Source organism: Tenrec ecaudatus, chromosome 2 (assembly GCF_050624435.1).
Source record: "Tenrec ecaudatus isolate mTenEca1 chromosome 2, mTenEca1.hap1, whole genome shotgun sequence".
In the NCBI taxonomy this organism is placed as follows: domain Eukaryota; kingdom Metazoa; phylum Chordata; class Mammalia; order Afrosoricida; family Tenrecidae; genus Tenrec; species Tenrec ecaudatus.
The window spans coordinates 132,984,405-133,005,022 of record NC_134531.1 but is presented as its reverse complement, the minus strand read 5'-3'; the positions used below and the strand labels follow the sequence as shown (position 1 = coordinate 133,005,022).

The following is a 20,618-nucleotide window of genomic DNA, read 5'->3' as shown; positions in this document are numbered from 1 at the left end:
AGGGATTTTTTTCATTAACAGAAATCGTATGCTACTCGAAGAATTTTCAGAGTAATCCTTTTTCCAAATGTCAGCAGAGACTTTCTACCGAATTTTAAAGGGGTCTACAAAAGTTGTCATCTTTGGCAACCAGCTTTGAAACTGCTATTAAAGGTGTCGAGTGTCCGGGGGAGGTAAAGCAGAAAGTCTTGACAGTGCTGTGGAGGCATTTTCCCTCCTTTCCTTGTGAGGGCCTCCTGGTAAAGCAGAAAATATGAATCCCTTTGTCATAACAGATGTTTTTCTGTTGAAACCCATCCAGCCCACAAGAACTCTATAACCACATCAAAAGTGGCTCCCAGAACTGTGTGGTGGATACGATGAAGGCACACCTTTTTACAGTCCACTGTTTTTCAGTTTTATACAAATGATGTTTTACAGCCTTGCTGAAATTCAGAAGCACCTCCTTCTTAGTGTGGCTTTTCTAACGTGAAAGGCTTGCAAAGAGTTTGGTCTTTGAGTTCTCCAAAGTTTATTGTTGATTTTTTAAAATTCCATCTCCCTTGGCCAGATTCCACCGCAATCTATAGTTCTAGTGGTCGGGTTTGCAGGCGTTAGATCGGCAGGGCTAGGGGAGACTCTTTACAGTTTAGGATTTTCCTTCCTTTTCAGGTAGTTTCATTAGATATCATGGGTCGTGTAGCTAGTCATTCTGGCCTTATTTTAATATGTTCCCACTTTGACTGATTTACATCAGTCATTATAAAATTCTCTAATGTTTTGATACTGGGAAAAATAATATACTACCCGAAATCATCTTGGCAAACTGCCTAAAAACTTGAAGACTGTATCTGCCATTTTCTTTATCCACATTTAGTCTGGATGCTTCATTATCTCTGTGCTCCGCCCCTTTAAGGATCAATAGTAGTAGGGATGCATTCGTCCCTAGGAAACAAATACATGTGAGGCAGCTTCAAAGGGTTCATGGAAGAATTCCATTATCTTTTAATTCTGTTTTCCACAAATATTTTTAAAACACCTAGTAAAACTAGTGGTGGTGTTTTCTGTTTGTTTGGTTTGGTTTTTTTTGTCCCCTTCATTAAAATAAGCCCGTACAACTTTAAGTGCTGAGAGTGGGCCATCAGGGAGGGGGAGTGGCCGGAGGAAGGCTGTCTGGCTCTGTGTTAGATGCGGAGTTGCTGCTATTCAGCAAGCAGGTGGGCAGGGGCTGCCACAGCACTTGCCGTGAAAACTGGGCAAAAATCATTGGTAAGGAGTACTTACATCTCAAGGACCCATTCTGGGGCAGAAGGAGGGAGGAGGTGAAATTCTTGAAGTGTCTGTCATAGTTCCGCTGGGACCAGTTCTTAACTGTTCCAGGTCGGTCTGTGATTCAGGAAGACACCCCTGATACCTTGCAGAAGTCAGTCAGCAGACTGTGGGCAACTCAGGTGGCAAAGGAGGCAGGATGTTGAATGTATTGAAGACGTAGACTGGGCAGGCTTTGTGGCTTGTGGGATCTTAAACTTGAGGTGGGGGTGGAGGAAGTGAATGAAGGACTCCCTGGGACCCCGGCTCCAAGTGCTGAGAAAGGAATAAGGGAGGGGACTAGCCACAAGGGTGGGCAGTTTGGTCACGTTGAGGCTGTGATAGGTGGGAGGAGCGTCAACGGTGCAGACCACGAGGCCGGGGGCACGCATGGCTGCAGATCCAGGGCGGGAGTAAAGATAGAAATGGGCATCCCGGCACGTGGCTGTTGGCTGAAAGTGAAGAGAAGCTCCAACGACTGAGTTAACCATCTGCTTCAATGCAGGCCGTTGTTGCCAATTCGATATCTCTGTTTTGGCTTAGTGTACGCCATCGTTTTTCTAAACCAATGATCATCAGATCAATTCTGACTCATAACGAGCCTGTCAGCTGGCAGCCATTGAGTCAATGCATGGTGGGACAGGGTGGAATTGCCCCTGTGAGTCTTCTAGACTGTAAATGTTAGGGTAACAGAAAGCCCCTACTGGGGCTCCTACAACCAGCTGTAGGAGAGAGGCAAAATGCCCACAGGGTTTCCCCGGCCATCAGTCTGTATGGAAGCAGACTGCCACCTCTGTCTGCCCAGATCCGCGGGTTGGGTCCAGACCGCCAGCCTTTGGTTTCACAACCCAGCACTTCACACGTTTTTTCATAGAACGAATGCGTCCTTGGCTTGATTAAATTAATACATGCATTTGCTTCCCGCAGATATCAATGAATGTGATGAGGATCCCAACATCTGTCTTTTTGGTTCCTGCACCAATACTCCAGGCGGCTTCCAGTGTATCTGCCCCCCTGGCTTTGTGCTGTCTGATAACGGGCGGCGGTGTTTCGGTAAGCTTTGGAAGGCCGGGCCTCTCTCGTTGTTGGCCGCTAGCAGCCCAGAGCTGCACAGTGAACTTGAACCGCCACACTGGTGGTTGCTGCTACCAAGGACAGGTCCGTGGCAAATGTGTCCTCAGTTAGTTAAAGCACAGGTCTCAACGGCATACGCACTTGACCTTTTTTTGAAGGGTCTCTGAATTGCTAGTGCCGCCTGTTGGTTTTTTTCACAGAGTTTAAATTTTACATGAAAAGAAACTGGGTTGCCCTGTGAGTCATTTTCGTTGTGCTGCTGGCCTTTTATCAGGCAGATTTCATACGTGGGCATGTATGATTTGCTTTGGGAACTTAACGAAAGCTTGGTTTTCCATAAGCTTTCATGGAACAAGAAGAAAAAAGGAGATAACTCAATATGGGAATGATTTTTATTTTGAGCCTGGTTTCCCAGTTTTTCTGAACACATTATAAAAATTGCTTCCAAAAACACTTTAAATAGTCAAGAAAACACACAACTTTCAGACGAGCTAAATTGCCAGTGGAGGATTTTCAGACCCATCCTACGACTGCCTCCATGCTGCCGGCGCCACCCCAACCCGGCATCCCCGGGAGGGCTGCTCTGGCAGACTCCTGGAGCTGTTGCCCCCCCTCCCCCTACCCCCGCCCACTGTCAGTGTGTCTCACCTGACCTGACCTGTAAGTGCTCTCTTGATCAGACACTCGCCAGAGCTTCTGCTTCACAAACTTTGAAAACGGAAAGTGTTCGGTGCCCAAAGCTTCCAACACCACAAAGGCAAAATGCTGCTGCAGCAAGATGCCGGGAGAGGGCTGGGGCGACCCCTGCGAGCTGTGCCCCAAGGACGACGAAGGTAAGCGCCTGGCAGTTGGTACCACGCGCCAGTTTCTGAGTGTTGGCCAGACGCGCCTTTGCCCAGCTCGTTCATGACCATTGTGGGGCTCAGTTGACCCCCTCGGGTAGAAGTTTTGAAGGTTCACTGAGCAGCCTGCTTTGAGAGACTGTTTTTCAGCTTTTTGTGTGCAAAACGTGTTAACTGCAGGTAGAGTTACCCTGTTACTTCCACTCCCCTCCCCCAAAGTTTGGTATTGCTGGCTCTGCACAAAGAATTAATTTGAGAAAGGCAAGGCAGGAAATTCAAGGAAGAGGTGAAAGTGATATTCCAGATTGCTGCGGGAGCCCCTTTCAGGGGGATCCTGCCACAGGCGGTGGCCCTCAGAATGTGACATACGTTTCTGAGAAGCGAGCTTCACATGGTGGCTGTTTTCTGGAAGGAATGAGAGCAGCCTCACCCCGCTTGTGACGGCAGGAAGAAGACAGAGCAGGTGAATTGTAGGTTAGTTCTAGCAGGCTCCGCACTGGCCTGCTCTCTCGGTTATGGGTGGCGTCCATGCGGAATGGGCAGGGGATGGGTTGGCGGGCAGTTTCCCACCAGCAGCTCAGTGTTAATTGAGCACACAGAAAGAAGCAGGTTCTACCCGAAGTTGGCCCCAAGTTCAGAGCTGGGCAAGCTCAGGCAGCCTCCTTGAAATATGCTCAGTGTTGCTTTTGAAATAAACCATTAGAGTAAAGCTCTTTTTTGAAGACGGCAGTATTGAGGAGAAATGCTCGGGTGTTTCATTTGTGTGCGTTGTTATCAGCTCTGATGGCTGAGAGCCGCCACCAATGCGGGCTTTGTTTCCCTCTGCAGTGGCCTTCCAGGATCTGTGTCCATATGGCCACGGGACTGTCCCTAGTCTTCATGATACACGTGAAGGTGGGTGTGGCGCATTCTTTTTCCTGTTTTCTTTTATGGGAATATCATATTATAATTATGATATTTATATAATACCTAAATGTACATAGTGATACAAATATCATGAAATATGTCTGTTTTGTAAATCAGCATACTCTATTCCATATACACATAATACTATAGGCCACATATTTAGCATAGGACACTTTGCTACGTGAGGTAACATCTATTCCACTAGTAAAAGTTTACATGTTTTAGGAATTTTAAGTCCATCTCAAATCATCTATAAAGCTTGGCATAGTAGCTTTCCTGTGTATGGAGGTTCATGGGCAATCCTGTGTTTCAGATGTCAATGAATGTCTTGAGAGCCCAGGCATCTGTTCCAATGGCCAGTGTATCAACACAGATGGATCCTTCCGCTGTGAATGCCCCATGGGTTACAACCTTGACTACACGGGAGTACGCTGTGTGGGTGAGTGGCGGCTTCACGTTGCACACTATTCAACTTGCGTTTCAGTGTCACTAGTTCAGTCAAAGCTAACTTCCCTGCGTGAAGGTGGGATTCGCAAAGCCAGGAGAACTAACTAGTAGTCATGGCTCCATCTTTGCCCGTCTTACATTTTCAGACCCATCTGACTCATGTGAAGGTGGAAAAAGTTGCCTGACTTCTGCCTTCAGACAAACACTACCAACGCTGATGTGGCCAAAACGAAGGAAAGCCATCCTATTGAGTCAATGCTGACCCTTTTGGGGCAGAGTACAGCTGTTCCTTAGAGTGTCCGAAACTCAATCTCTACTCGGCAGAACCACCAACCTGTGGTTAGCAGACCAATGCTTAACCCATGGTGCCACCAAGTGACCTTCAGATGTGCCTAGAGACCTAGAAATGCCAAAATCCCCTAAGTGAGGGCGAGTTGCCTTCTACTTTACGACTAACCTCTCGTGGGGACTTACCCTCTTACAACAGAGGCCCACTCCCACTCCTCCTCCGGGTGTGCGGTCTGTACAACCATATGGCGGTCTGGGGCTTCGAGCCCGGCACGCTCTGTCGCTCTGGCTCCTCTGCACTAGGTAAAGCCCAGCCAGCCAGGCAGAGCCAGGCCCAGCAGTCATCTGTGTCCATCGCCGATCCTGGAAACATGGGAGGCGAGGCGAGTGCTAAAGCAAAACGTCTCCACCCTTTGATGACACTCTCCTGTTCTTTGTCAGATACTGACGAATGTTCCATCGGCAATCCGTGCGGCAATGGTACGTGCTCCAACGTGATTGGGAGTTTTGAATGCAACTGTAACGATGGCTTTGAGCCGGGGCCCATGATGAACTGCGAAGGTAAGGGACCCTGTCCTTGAGTATCAGTCCTTCTTGATGGCAAAGATTTCTCTAAACATGGCAATCATTATCCTGATGGGGTAGCTGTTTTCATCAGTGTTCTTGATTTCACCTCTCTGGGTTCTGAGAGACACGGAACAGACAGACAAAATTCATGTTTACAGGGTTGAGTAAGGACATTGGCAGGTGGGAAGGCTGGTGGGAAATGCTCAGGGCTCTGTTGTTTGTTAGGACATGGCACAGAGTATCGTCCCCCACCTTCTCACCAGACCTCCCCGGGGTAAAGTCACTTGGTGGCGTCAGTAACTTTGCCTAGTAGAGGCACGCGTGCGTCATTCAGCGCCCCTGCACTGGGGGCAGTGAATGCACTGTGCATGCTCTTGCCTTTCTTAAGTGAGCAGAGTCACAGCAGCAGTGTTAAGCCCTTGTCTGATGAAGCATTTGGGTCACTTTGGGGCTGGCAGCTGTTGCTTATCTTCTCCCCTTAGATTGGCGCAGATGTTCCTGTTGGCTCTTCAGTATGTTGTTAATTTTGGTTTAAACCCGAGATACAGTGCTTTCCTTCCCTACCTCGTCCTTTCCAAAGGCTTTACCTTCGCACTCTAGCAGGTCTGGTGTCTCCCAGGATTCCCTCCTGCCCTGCTTCCTCTGGACAGAGATGAGAAAGAGTTCGATCAGATATTCAGCTGCCAAGTGCTGCGACTGCCCTGCAGCGAACAGGAAAGGGAGGGGGCAGTTAGTTTACTCCTTTCTGGTTGCGTGCTCCACTTCCGCTCAGGAAAACCGCCCTGCTTGTATTCCCTGTCCAGAGTCCTCCGGTGGTGGTTTGGGGTGTTTTCCCCAGAGTTTATAGCTGTTGTCTGTGGTAGGACAAGTCTGTGGGTACCACCCCTCCGTGCGCCAGACGTGGAAGCCCTTGGAGCATGGTGCACTGCGTATGGCCTTTGAGTCAACTCATCAGTGATCATGTCAACAAGTCATTAGCGTTGTAGGCCGAGCTCTTGCCTGCCCGTTTCTTTAACCAGATATCAATGAGTGTGCCCAGAACCCGCTCCTGTGCGCTTTCCGCTGTATGAACACCTTCGGGTCCTACGAATGCACGTGCCCAATTGGCTATGCCCTGAGGGAAGACCAGAAGATGTGTAAAGGTAAGGCCCCTCTGCTGGGAATGTTGAGACTCCATGGCCACACTTGGCATCGATGTGAAGGCTGTTACACTCCTTAACTACCTTCTCCTAGAGCTTTACAGAAAAACAAAGTAACAGCATCTTGCCCCCAGAATTCTACACCTAGATAGCATGACACTTGATGGCTCGTCCAGCCAAGTCAAAGACAAGAGGCATGGAGGACTTCACGGATGCCACACTTCTAGGCTCTTCCTAAAGCAAGGATGTCCCCTTCCTGGACCTGTTTCTATCATTAGGACCAATGCTGAAACTCCGAAATCTGGAAAGGCAGCCGGCAGCTTGCAAAAGGCTAGGCTGACTCCTCCTTTCCCTGTCACACAAATAGGTACTAATCTTAAAGGGGAAGAAGACTAAAAATATTATTATTTCAAGTCCTCAACTGTAGCCTGCCCTGAAAGTTTCCCGTTCATGGTTTTCCTATTAAAATTAATTTTCTAGATCTGGATGAGTGTGCAGAAGGCCTGCATGACTGTGAGTCCCGAGGCATGATGTGTAAGAATATGATCGGCACCTTCATGTGCATCTGCCCCCCAGGAATGGCCCGGAAACCTGATGGAGAAGGCTGCGTAGGTAAGGCACTCTTGCAAGTAGACAGAGGGAAGTACTGAAGTCAGAAGTGAGTGGCTGGAAGCGACTTTAAGAAGTGGTCTCTTTTTTAGAGCAAAATCCCTAAATGCGTAATAAAAATTCACTTTAAAATGCATAATTTAACCCATAAGATTATGTTCTTTAAAATGTTAGAGATGTCATTCGAATGCTTTCCTTGCTAAAGTTGAGGGGGAGGGGGAGGCTACCTCATAGACATCTAGTTATGCTCTGATGGGTCTCGCAAAATCCTTATTCCTCTAAAACATGTAAACTAGAAACTTCACCTAAATCACAGTTAGAGAGTACTGCCTGTAACTCAAGATACTGCACACGGCAAACACGTATAGATTAGACACTAATAACGATCCTGTCATCTAAATGAGATCCACCTCATTTATTTTATAGTTACATATTCATTTGAGTGTGTGTGTATACACAGATTTCATCTAGCTAAAGAAATTGCTTTGTTAATGTGTGCTAATTTTAGCATGGAAAGTGTCTCATTTCTGGAGGTACTGTGTTTACCTGTGCATTTACTTGGGAGAAGAGGTGGGCAGTGTACTCAAGTTAAGAGTAGACATTTTTTGAATCGGATCTGCCTTACGTGAAGAGCAGGGTGGCTTGAAAGTGACTTCATTTTCTATGCCTCCCTCTCTTCATCTGTCAAGTAAGAAACTATATGATTGGGGGATGGGAGAAGGTATCTACCTATTCCTCACGTCTAATATTCTGTGATCCTCTGAATTTAACTTCTGAAATAAAAGATTCGAAAAAGCATTATACCTTCCCATTTAAAAAGATGTAACTTTTGAAATTTTTCGGACTTTCAAGCTTTTCATTATTAAAAACTGATTGCTGAAATTTCTGGAAATCGTTTTTGATCAACAGGGAGCTCTTTTAGAGAAGTTCTGTTTTTTACAGGTCACGTGTTTTTTTATTTGCGATATTGGATGTAATGAACAGTCGAAATCGTATTTAAAATTTTTAAGACTGTTGGGATGAACCATAAAGCCACTCACAATCAGAAATCAACAGGAAGGCTTAGTACGTGAAATTAGAATCTTAATAAAATTACCACTACATTGGAAAGCAAAAGTATTGAAGGCCAGGGAATTTAAATTATACAGTAAGTCTATGAACTTTTATCAAGTAACCTGTACGCTTAGGTAAAGATGGAGACGGGCTATGCAATATGATAGTCCAATAACTATTTCTTAAGTAAACAAGTGAATGAGTGGAGAAACCTATTAAATATAGAAACATTGCCAGGATGAGTAAGGAAAGTACCAACCGGATATCTTTTAAGATTCATTAAATTTTGTAATGTAATTAAAAGGCAAGCAAAGCTTTTTTTAAAGATGGTTTAATAAAAATGTGTTACTCACACCCATCTGCTATAGTTTATTGTGCCAGCCTGGCCGATAAACACAAGTAGGATTAACTGAAGGGCAGAGGGATAAATGGCTTGCTTGTTCTGTGCCTCAGTTTAAAGGGGTACACTACCTGTGGGATGCCTAGCCTGTGGACTGTGTCGCTGTAAGTTGAGGTCCCTTTAAGCCCACACGATTGGAATGTTCATCTCTGGAGCTGGGGACTGACAGTTGATGACAGTTGGGGACCTGCCCTGCTGTTTGCTGCCTGGGTATATATAGCCCAGCTCTCTCTACAGAAGGGGACTAGTAACTGGCAGCTCTCAAAAACTTGAAGGACTGCTAGTGTCTCACTGCTTTATAATTTAACTGTTAATTTCTTGTATTATCTATCTGTATATTATTTAACAGTTTATTTCTTGAATTATATATCTATCTTTATAAATATATTTATATATAATTACTAGCAATCTGGTTTGTCTCTCTAGAGAACCCTGTCCAATACACCATCTGTAGGAAACTTTAGAAGTATACAGATGTAATGAGGCTTTTTTCTTCTTTTAAATCAGGGGTCATCATGCTTACATGCTTTGAAGGTTATCTGTAAGATATTATTATAAAATTATCTACAAAAACATACAAGAGATTGAAAACAAGCATATTTCCCATGGAGGAACCATTTAGAAAAATAATTTTTAGGATCTGCACACCTCACAAAATAAAATCTTCAGATAGGTACACCAAATTTTAAAAGAGTACCATGAGATAATGAATTAGCAGAGCTCAAAATCAATCACTTAATAAAACAGCCATGTGAATTAAAATGACAATCAGCCGTGTGTATTATCTAAAATACAATCAATTATGTGACGTAGAGCTGTTTAATGAGCAGATAGTGGAAGTGAAAGCCAAAGAGCGCCCAGTGTGTGCATAAATGAAATCCTTGAGAGCAGACAACTAAATAAACAGAAGAGGTGTTCACCTGCATTTGAGTAACTGTATTAGAAATGAAGAATGGTGTAGGACCAGTGACTGACCCCCCAACCCATGACTTCACAAGAGCAAAGAAGTCCCAAACTTCCCAGCCAAAGGTCATTCCTGGAAGGCAGAGGTCAGACATGGCCCTACCCTCCCAGCCTTCTTCACAGCAAGTCAGAATTGAAGCGCATCCCTTCCAAGTCCCCTGCTTGCAAGTAGTAATACACATTCTGGTAGATTAGAAGTAGACAGAAAGTAAATAAATAAACATGGTAAGTTTTTATGAAAATAAAATTAAATGATTGAGTGGGACTGACTTTAGGATACACAATCAAGGGATACATAGTGTGATAACTGAGCTAAGACATAAAAGTAAGGGGAAAGCAAGAGCAAGCAAACTTCTGAGGCAGAAATGAAGGCTGCGGCATGACATCTGAAGATAGGCAAAGGCATTTTAGACCCTCGTTTGTTTTTCTGTTAAATGCATGTGGCAGAATGTGATTCAGAGTATGGGCCGGGTAGAATGGACTGTGAACATGACTAGTTTTAGATTTCTTAGCTCTGTAATGTTGGGTCCAACAAACAAACAAACCTGTTGCCATAAAGTTGATTCTGAATCAGAGCTACCGAAAATACAACTTCAAGGCTGTGAGTGCGTACAGAACTGATTGCCTCATTGTTCCCTCACAAAGTAACTATTGTGTTTGAACCTTGGACCTTACAGGTAGCAGCAGTCTGTTACTCTGAGTTGTCTAGAAAAATAAATTTATGGACTAGAAAAATAAATTCATGGACAGTAATTATACATGAAGAAACATCCCAGCCCAGTACAGGTTAAGTCCTTTAGTCCAATATTAACCCATATGTCTGATACTAATCTATGAAGTCCCCTTCAGACTCACAAAACACATGCAATGACGCTGATGCAGGAAGATTATAGTCCAGTGAGTGGATGGGAAGTCTTGTGGATCCAGTGGTGGTGGAATCATCTCAACGCTGGCAGGGGTCTTCACATGGCTCCTTCAGACCCCAGGCTCTCGCATAGCTCCATGTGTCTTATCCACAGGAATGTCTTGCAGGGAGCGAGCTGCTCTGTCTTGCCTCCAGGGAGCTATTTATTTCCCTAGTGCCTCCAAAGGAGGTCTCAAGCTGCGATGTGATTGACAAGCTAAATTCCACCCCTTCACTCTTAAGTCTTAAATTGACAACAGGTTACGTAACATCTATACAGTCCACCACTGAACTGACAGACTTAATCTGTGCCTTAAATTCCTCATCTGAAAACAAACAGGAAGAAATATTTCACAGGGTGACTGTAAGAGTAAGTTACTGAGTTCATATAAGCCCTTATAGGGGACATATGTCTCTGTCTTCTGTATGGACTGCAGCTCTTTACAGGAGACCAAACCCTCGCCACTGGACCAACAGTAACATCATGATAAATGGAGGAAAGGTTGAAGTTGTCAAAGATTTTTTTCTTGCTTGCATTCAAAGTAAACGCTCATGGGAGCAGCCACCAGGAGCTCAAAAGATGCATTCATTGTATTAGGTCAATCTGCTACACAAGACCTCGTTAGAGTATTGAAAAGTAAGGTGTTACTTTGAGGAGTAATGTGCACCCGACCCAAGCCACGGTCTTTTCATTCGCCCCATGTGCGTGTGAAGGGTGGCCAGTGAATGAAGAAGCCTGATGAAGAATGGATGCATTGGAGTTGTGGAGCTGGAGAGGAAGACTGACATACCACGGGCTGCTAAAAGGACAGAGCACTCCGTCCGGGAAGAAGTGCAGCCAGAGTGCGCCTTAGAGGCAAGGGGGATGGAATGCTGTCTTACATACGTTGCACATGTTGTCAGGAGAGACCAGTCCCTGGAGAAGGACCTCAAGTTTGGTGAAGTGAAGGAGCAGCAATAAAAGAGGAAGGCCTGCAAGGAGATGGGGTGACGAGGTGCTTGGCTGCAACAAGGGCTCAAGTATGGGCACACTTGGGAGAGTGGCGTAGGACCAGGTAGGGTTTTGTCTGTTGGGCAGAAGGTTGGTTTGGGTCATAACCACCTTGATGGCACCTAACAACAACAAAGTCTCAGTGGAGCATTATTTAATTCACCCTTTAACTGATCTCTGGTACTAAGCTGTAGGAAGGAAGAACAGAGGCCAAGAGTTCATGCCGGCTGCTTGTGTAATCACGGGGGGTTTACATTAGATCCATGCCAATGCGGAAGAAGAGCGGAGAATCAGAATATATTTGGGGATAATTATTAGAACATGCTGATACTTAGCATAGTAGATGAAAGAATGATGACGAAGTGCGTCCCAGGATTTTTACTTGAATAATTGGTTAGATTATGCTGTTTACTGATATGGAAAAGGCTGAAAGAAATAGGTCTGGATGGGAGAACAGAAGAATAAATACTCTATGTGCTATATGTTGGTTGTCAGACATATCTCAGCATTCTCAGCAGTGGACTGATGTACTTATGAGCTATTTATATAGTCGCCAGTACATAAGTAGTGTTTAGAATGATGGAATTTGATGAGATCCCCATGAAAGAAGACACAGAAGGAGAAGAACTAATGGCTGAACCCTGGGGCACATGAACACGTAGGGTGACGGGATATATTTAGGAGACTAAAACCGAACGACCAACAAGATGGGAAGTTATCTAAGGAAATGTAGTAAGAGAGTCGAATAAAGTAATTGAGAAGGCAGGGAGTGACTGATTGTGTATATATAATGCTATTGAGACTGAGAATTAATCATTAGATTTGATGACTTCACCAGGAACCATTTCGTTGAGGGCGTTTTTTACAGGTGGCTGAAAAAAAGAAACAGATGAGATAGGCAGACTGTACAATGCATGATTCTTTCATCCAGCAATGACTCTCTGAGAGCAGCAAAGGAGCGTGGGCGGTGGAGACACACGTTAACTAAGAAGACCATCTGTGTGTTTTAAGATGGGAGTTATTTGAGAATGTGTACTACTGTGGAGAGTGGCTGACTGGAAAAGATGAAGGGAAGAAATAAGAAAACTGTGAGAACTTAGAAGGTGTTCTAGAGCACTAAAGTGTGAAAGGGCTGCCTAGAAAGAGGGTTAACACCTGCAGGGAGGACGGAGGCTACTGGAGAATGCACGAAGGAGCCGAATAAAGGCACCACCAAGGGGAAAGTCACAGAGAACAGCCTCATGAGCATGCATGCAAAAATCCTCAACAGCGTATTAGCAAACCAATCTAAAAGTGTTTGAAAAGGATCACACAGCACGGTCAGTGGGATTCATCCCAAGAATTCCAAGTGGGATTCAACATAAGAAAACCACCCAGTGCATTACTAAGGAAAAAAACAAAACAAGGGAAAAATAACAAGACTCATTTCATTTGATGCTGACAGGCATTTGTCAAAACCCAGCATGCTTCCTTCCTAAGAGCACTCAGCCAAGCAGGAACTGAAAGGGACACCTGCAAGATAATAGAGTGTGTACAAGAAGCCATGGGTAATGAAGGAGAGAACACCTTACCCTCAGGAGAATAGAAATATCAAAAAAATTAAGGAAAGCAACAGGTATGGATTAGGTCATAAAAAATTGGAACGTTCTTTTATAGCAATTTCTCTATTGCTGTTGCAAATGTAAAATGGTACAGCCGCTGTGGAAAGTGGTTAGGTGCGTCCTCAGAAAGCTGACCATAAAACGACCTGATGGACCTGGCAGTCACAGTCTAGGCATGTACCCGATGGCGTGAAAGCACAGGTGGAACTAGAACACCACTGTCCATACCCACGTGTGGAAGCAGCAGATGAATGGGCAAATCAAATGTGGGACATATGTGCAGTGGAATACTACATCGCCCGCCATAAAGAGGAATGAGCTTCTGAGGCATGCCGCATCATGATGGAACTTGAAATTAGTCTGAGTAAGATTAGTCACGAAAGACAAAAATGGTATGATTTTACTTGTATTAATATATTTTAAAGAGTATTTAATAATTACCAGGGGTCTGAGGGAGGCGGGTAAGGGGAAGTTTTTGTTTAGGGTGCATTACATTTAATTTAATGGTGGTACAATTTATAATTTCTAAAAGGATAGTGGTGCGGGTTGCACAACATGAAAAATGCAACCAGTTTTACAGAATTATACATGCAGAAGTTGCTGGCTTGGTGAATATTTTGTTGTGTATTTTCACTACAATTTTTTTGAAGCACAGCCAATATCATCCTTAATGGTGACCGACTGAAAGCGTCATTCCTACCGTCAGGAACGAGGCAGGAATACGCACTTTCACCCTAGCTAGTCAGCTTTCTATTGGAAGTTCCAGCCAGAGCAATTGAGCAAGAAAGGAAATTAAAAGGTGTTCAAACTGGAAAAGAAGTTGATCTACTTTTATTCACAAATGGCATGATCCTTTTAAATCTAGCTGTGTGCTTTTTACAAGAGATGCATCTAAAATTGAAATATGTTACCAGTTGAAGATAAAGAGTCAGAAAAAGACACTCTGGGCAACTGCGAATGGAAAGAAAGTACAATAAATGTCCGTGAAATAGAAGGTTCGAAAGAAAAATGAAAGCACACAGCTACAGTTGGCCAGGGCTCTCAGCACCTATCACCAAAACCCACTGTTTGCTGTCAAGTCACTTCCAGCTTTGTGACCACATTTGGGGTTTCTGGGGATGCAAACCTTTGCAGGAGCAGATAAGCTCTTCAAGAGAAAGATGAAGCTAACAAGATTGCTTTTAAAAAACATTCTTTAACTTTAAAAAAAAGTGTGTAAGACTATCTCTCTGCCATGAAGTCAACACTGACTCTGGTTTCTAAGACTAACTATTTCTGAGGGTAGAAAGCTCAGTCTTTGTCCCATGGAGCTGCTTGTGGTTTTGAACCACCGACCATGTGACGTACAGTCCAATGCCTAAACACTACACCGCCAGGGTGTACGTAGCACAGTAAGAATATAGGAAATTTAAATGAAACGTATGCTCCACTAGTGTTGTAGGTACCAGAGAGTCCATTCCAACTGCTGACAGTCTTTTACACAACAGAATGAAACAGGGTCAGTCTTGCGCCGTCCTCACAATTGTTCCTGTGCTTGAACCCACTGTCAACCCATCTTGTTGAAGGCCTTCCTCTCTTTGTCCTACCCCTCTACTGTATCAAGCACGATGCTCCAATGGATTCATTTATCACCTGCAAAATGAGCAATACTGTCTAAAGTCCTGCTGCCCTGAAGGACACTCTCAGACGACAGACCACAGCTCTGCTGTGCCTCTGCTCAGAACTTGGCTGAGTTTGTCCTTAATCCCCAGCCTGTGCAGCTTTTCCTCTACTCACCCCTCCCCAAGTCCTGCCACGGCTCCACCCCCCAATTTCCTTCTCTGTTATCACAGAAATTGATAGCCTCTTCCCCAAAGCCCTTCCCACCTTGTCTGGCCTCTCAGGGCAGATCTTCCCCTTCTGAGGCCAAATGTCCAGTTCTTTAACAAGCACAGTGCCTTCCCCACAGCACAGAAGTAGAAAGACTATGTTTAGAACAAACTCCACCTGGAAGAATACGATAAAACAAGATAAAGGGATATTCACATGTGCCTAGTTTTTATCCCATCGCAGTAGTATTTTGATGAGGAATTTGTGCAGTGTAATTTTACATTCTTCCCTTTATTCCCATCATCTGCTTGCCGAAAGATGAGAATGAATGCAGGACCAAGCCAGGAATCTGTGAAAATGGGCGTTGTACAAACATCATTGGGAGCTATCGGTGCGAATGCAGTGACGGCTTCCAGTTAAGCTCTTCTGGTACTGAATGTCTTGGTAAGTGTACATCTGTGTTTTACTTGACAAATTGAACATCTGTTTCATGATACCGTTACAGAAGAGTTCCACATGTTTATCATCTTCTGCTAGGAAATGTCCCCCAGTCCAAGCATTCTCTGACCTTTTTCCTAAGGGACACATACATCCATTAAAATGATGTATTTGAATATGCGTATGTCATATGCATACCTATGTGTAATGTAAATAATGATCTCAAGTGGCCTTTTCAAGATGAAGATTAATTAAGTCTGGTGGAAAATGTGACTTTAGTCAGTCAATAAAACTGACATTGGAATGATTTAATTCTAAAAGAAAATATTTGCGATATGAGGTAAGTTCTGCCGATATTAAATGCAAAGTAAATGCAAATTTTAAAAAATGCAGTGAAGGTTAGTTTTTATTCGGTTGCTTTGAAAAATTAATTTCTTACAGCAAATACAAATCTCCGGTATTATGTTGTGCTTGAGTATTAAAATACATATTGTATAAAGCAACAGTTCTCAACTTGTGGGTCACGATCACTTTGGGGGTCGAACAACCCTTTCACCAGGGTCACCTGATTCAAAACAGTAGCAAAATGACAGTTGTGAAGTAGCAACGAAAATAATGTTATGGTTGGGGGGTCACCACAATATGAGGAACTGCATTAAAGGGTGGCGGCAGTGGGAAGGTTGAGAACCACTGGTCCAAGCCATCTTAGTTGTGAGCAAGCAAATAAGCGTGGGCTAGTAAAAAACAGCACGCAAGTAACGGGAAATTGGAGCGCAACTTCTATTGCTGGACTCCTCATTTGATTAGGCACAAAAGACGCTGTTTGGTTATATTCAGTTTGTTGTTGTTGCTTTTCAGAGGGAGAGCATCTGCTTCCCATCCTAGAAAAAAATTAGCCAGGAAAATATATCTTGGGTTTTTGGTGTCTTTTTTTTTTTTCCATCTAAGTGTTTACTAACAATCTTGTAGGAAATAAAACCGATAGCCTGCAGTGGGCATGTGCTTTGTATCCCATCAGGAAGCCCTGCTGCCCTGGTTGATTACTTGGCTTATTCACATCAGAGAAGCACCTTTGTTTGTACAAAGAGATGCTTGCCGGGTCTAAGTGAGCCATCCCTTCAATGAACAAGAGGCTAGACGGAAACCCTACCTAGCTCACATCATCACCTCGAATGGACTTGCAGAAACAAATCCCTGCCCTCACGTACTTATTTCAACAGAAGTCACTCATCTTCTTTTCCGTTCACTTGAATTTGATAGGGTGGTAGTTCACCATCATTTAGCTGATAGTGGATTGAAGAAACCAAAAAAAAGTCTCCAATATAGTATCACTATCTGTCAAATCGAATAACTCAGTGAAAGAAAACTCTCTCCAAGGTTACCTCCATCAAAACGTTACCGTCACTAAGCTGGCTTCAGTGGCCTGCCTGTCCTAGAGAATACTTACTTTAAGCAGTTGCTGAAAGGGTGTCCTGCTTGACTTGAAAATCAGGATGAGGAAGTGTCAGTTCTGTGACAGGCGCTGTTGTGCTTCCTCGTTTCAGACAACCGGCAGGGCCTCTGCTTTGCGGAGGTATTGCAGACCATGTGTCAAATGGCGTCCAGCAGCCGAAATCTTGTCACAAAGTCCGAATGCTGCTGTGACGGTGGGCGAGGCTGGGGCCACCAGTGTGAGCTTTGCCCACTGCCTGGAACTGCCCAGTACAAAAAAATATGTCCTCATGGTCCAGGATACACCACCGATGGCAGAGGTAAGGAATCGAGGAAATGCATGCATGCTATCAATTTGATGAATGTAACTAGTTCAGTTTAAAAATCCCAATTCTACCTTACAATTCCGACTAGACCAGAGCATGTACACTGGTACAGATCGGAGCTGGAAACACAGGGAATCCAGGACAGATACACCCCTCGGGACCAATAATGAGAGTAGAGATATCGGAAGGGAAGGGGAATGGTGGGTGAGAAAGGGGGAGCCAATCAGAACAATCTACATATAAGCCATTCCCTGGGGGATGGACAACAAATAAGTGGGTGAAGAGAGACATCGGACAGAGTAAGACATGAAAAGTGATCATCATTCATAAATTATCAAGGGTTCATGAGAGGGATGGGGAGGGAGGGGAAAAGTGAGTTGATACCAAGGGCTGTAGTAGAAAGAAAATGTTTTGCGAATGATGCTGGCCACCAATGTGTTTGACACACGGATGGGTGATGGACTGTGCTGAGAGTTGGACCAGCCCCCAATGAAATGATGCTAAAAAGAGAGAGACGAATAGCGGTGACATAGTAAGAGCTGAGATCGCTTATTGGAGTATGACTGAGTGTGTGTGTGGGCTCCTACACATGTGTGCAAGTGTATATTTGTGCAGATGTAGAAAAATATTTTTCCAATTCTATAGAGACCTTGGAAATGTTCATGTTCATCTAAAACCTAAGAGATCGAATTGGATATTAATCACTTTTAAACAAGCGAGGAAATTGAAACAGAAAGCTAAGCTTTTAATATGTAACTTGCCCAAGGTCATACATACTCTTAGGGAACAGACCCAGGAGTGAAGCAAATCCGCCTGATCCCAAAGGGCATGCTCGTAAATGTGACTTAACCCTCAAACGATACTTGTCTCAGTTCCGTAGATAATGTCATTCTTCGGAATGTGCTCAGGAACTCATTCTGTTGACAGTTTTATGAGTTCCCAAGTCTCATGCCAGACCTCGAGTTTCCATTTTTTGTACAACTACTTAATAAGCTAGTATCTCGGAGAGTACCATTTTCTTCCTCTACAAATCCCCTGCCCTCCACGTTTGTTTTGCTAATTACATCCTCGCTTAGAGTGGGAATTTCTACAAATGTGAAGCTGGGCTGTGGGGAATTATCACAAACTAAATTCCAAATTAGTTGAACTTCAAAAAAAGAGATTTTTATAGCTCAAAGATAATTCGTGATACTTCATATCAGTCAAGCAGAGCTTTCAACACAGCCTGCTTCGGTTTACTTTCTTCCATCACCACAAATAAATTTTCTCTCCCTTCCATATTGATGTGTCTCCCCAATGAGGAAAGGTCGCCCTGTTAGTATCATCGTGTGCGTGTTAGTTGGTTCATCGGCAGCTCATCTCAGTTACTTCTCTGGGTTCCCAAGCAGTTTCATACACTTGCATCTTGTTCTCTTGACCCGCAGATATCGATGAGTGTAAAGTCATGCCAAACCTCTGCACCAATGGTCAGTGCATCAACACCATGGGCTCGTTCCGCTGCTTCTGCAAGGTTGGCTACACCACAGACCTCAGTGGCACCTCCTGTGTTGGTAAGGCGAAGCCCTTTGGCATCTGAGGTTGTGTCAACCACTAGCTCATACTAGTCACGTCACGTCCTGTTCGGGGACTGTCGTTGGAAGCTCTGACATGTCCCAGATGTAGAAAATGCTGTGGTGCCTGCCAGTCATGCGGTTCTTAGTAGCAGAGCAGTTCTCTCTTGGCCAGTATCATGGAAAACAGTGTTCAGTTAATCAAGAAAGCCTCTTCAAGCAGAGGAACTTTCATAAAAATTATAAAAAGGCTTATAGATTGTTACTGTGATGCATAAGATAAAAGCTTATTTGACATATTTTTGACGAATGATGAAAATTTCTTATTGTGTGCTTATTCCTCATCACCTTTTGTCTTTGTTGCTTGACCTAAAGCAGACTAGTTAGGCACCATATGAAATGTCCACTTGCAAAGCAGTCTGACTACGGTATCATAGCAACTCTGGGTACAGCGGATCAGAGAGTACCCATCCTCATTATCTCTGTGAGTGTGTTCCAACCTAAGGGGCTCATCTTCTGGCACTCTATCAGTCAGTCTTCCCCTGCTATCTATAAGGCTTTCATTGACAGATCATCCCCTCCCCACCCCCCCAAGTAGATCCACCAGGTGCATTTTCCTAGTCTGGTTTAGTGTGAAAGTTCTATTGAAACCTGCCAACCCGGGTGATCCTGCTAGTATTTGACATAGCTGTGTCATAACTTCCAGCAGAACAGCACCATGCAAATCATCATAGTGCCACAAAGTTTGACAGGCAAGAGAAGATAGAGTGAGATGCCTTTTGACTTGGGATTGGTAGTTAGAAAGGAAGGAGAGGTTATTGGAACCTCGAGAAGTGGAAAGCTGTGTACAGAGGACAGCCTTACGAGGAGCTATAATCCCTGGTCAGGTGACACAACAGCCTGTGCCCGCCTTGGGGGAGGGAGGAGGGGAATCGGGGCCAACCAGAAGGCAAAGGGCAAGCTCTCTTGCTGCCGGAGTCCATCCAGATTGGCCTCCTGATTCGAAAGCAGAGTGAAGAATGGATCTAAAGGAGCAAGTAAAAGACTTCCAGCTCGGTCTGTGATCCAAGAAGAAGGTTAGGGGAACATCAGTGAGGAGAGTTGGTTACAGGAACATCAACCACATTCAAGTGTTAAAGAAACTAACAGTTCTTTTCAAGTTCAGTAGTAGACCCTGGTGGGCACAAGTGGCTAACACATTTAGCTACTAATGAAAAGGTTGGTGCTTATCATCCACCCAGAAGGGCCTTAGAAGAAAGGTCAGATGATGAACTTGCAAAAGATGAAGTCACTAGACACCTTACGGAGCTCAGTTCTCCTGCGAAATGCATGAGGATGACAACTCAATGACAAGCGATTAGTGTATGATGAGCTAGCGATTCTCCTGTACACCAACGGATAATGTAAAGAATGTATGGGAGCTTTCTTTTAATGGAGACATTTGTCTAAATATCGTCATATTCACACTAGGACCATAGACTGACCCACAAAGTAGACTATATTATTACTTTAGGCAAAATTATTCAAGGCATCATTTTTCTCTGATTGCTTTCCTTTTTAAAGCTGGCAAAGGGAAAGCAAAAATAACTAAGCCGTAGGATGCTAACCCCAAGGTCAGCAGTACGAACACACCAGCCATTCTGTGGTAGAACGAGGAGTCTGTCTGCTCCTGCACAGAACGGCAGCCTTGGAACGGCCAGGAGCCGTGCTCTCAGTCGTGTTAAGTCGCTATGAGTCCAGGTCAACCTGATTGCGCTGGGTTGCGTTGGCTTCGGGATGGAGGCAAGAAAGGAACTGGTTATTTCTTTTAACCTGAAATTAATCAGCAAATCATTTTTGCTTAGATCTAGATGAATGTTCCCAGTCCCCCAAACCATGCAACTTCATCTGCAAGAACACAGAAGGAAGTTACCAGTGCTCTTGTCCACGGGGCTATGTCCTACAGGAGGATGGAAAGACCTGCAAAGGTGAGCGTAGCACTTGGCAATTGTGC

The 20,618-nt window shown here is 44.3% G+C and overlaps 1 protein-coding gene across 3 annotated transcripts in view; it reads left to right on the top strand.

Moving 5' to 3' along the window:
• FBN2 (fibrillin 2) overlaps positions 1-20,618 on the top strand; it is a 247,901-nt gene that overhangs the window by 210,919 nt on the left and 16,364 nt on the right. For all 3 annotated transcript variants that reach the window (XM_075541492.1, XM_075541491.1, XM_075541490.1), the window contains 11 exons: positions 2,215-2,340; positions 3,042-3,194; positions 4,032-4,097; positions 4,423-4,548; positions 5,286-5,405; positions 6,431-6,553; positions 7,031-7,162; positions 15,199-15,324; positions 16,863-17,069; positions 18,500-18,625; positions 20,470-20,592. In XM_075541492.1, coding sequence (XP_075397607.1) covers positions 2,215-2,340; positions 3,042-3,194; positions 4,032-4,097; positions 4,423-4,548; positions 5,286-5,405; positions 6,431-6,553; positions 7,031-7,162; positions 15,199-15,324; positions 16,863-17,069; positions 18,500-18,625; positions 20,470-20,592 — 1,428 coding nt within the window. The remainder of the gene's footprint in view (positions 1-2,214; positions 2,341-3,041; positions 3,195-4,031; positions 4,098-4,422; positions 4,549-5,285; positions 5,406-6,430; positions 6,554-7,030; positions 7,163-15,198; positions 15,325-16,862; positions 17,070-18,499; positions 18,626-20,469; positions 20,593-20,618) is intronic.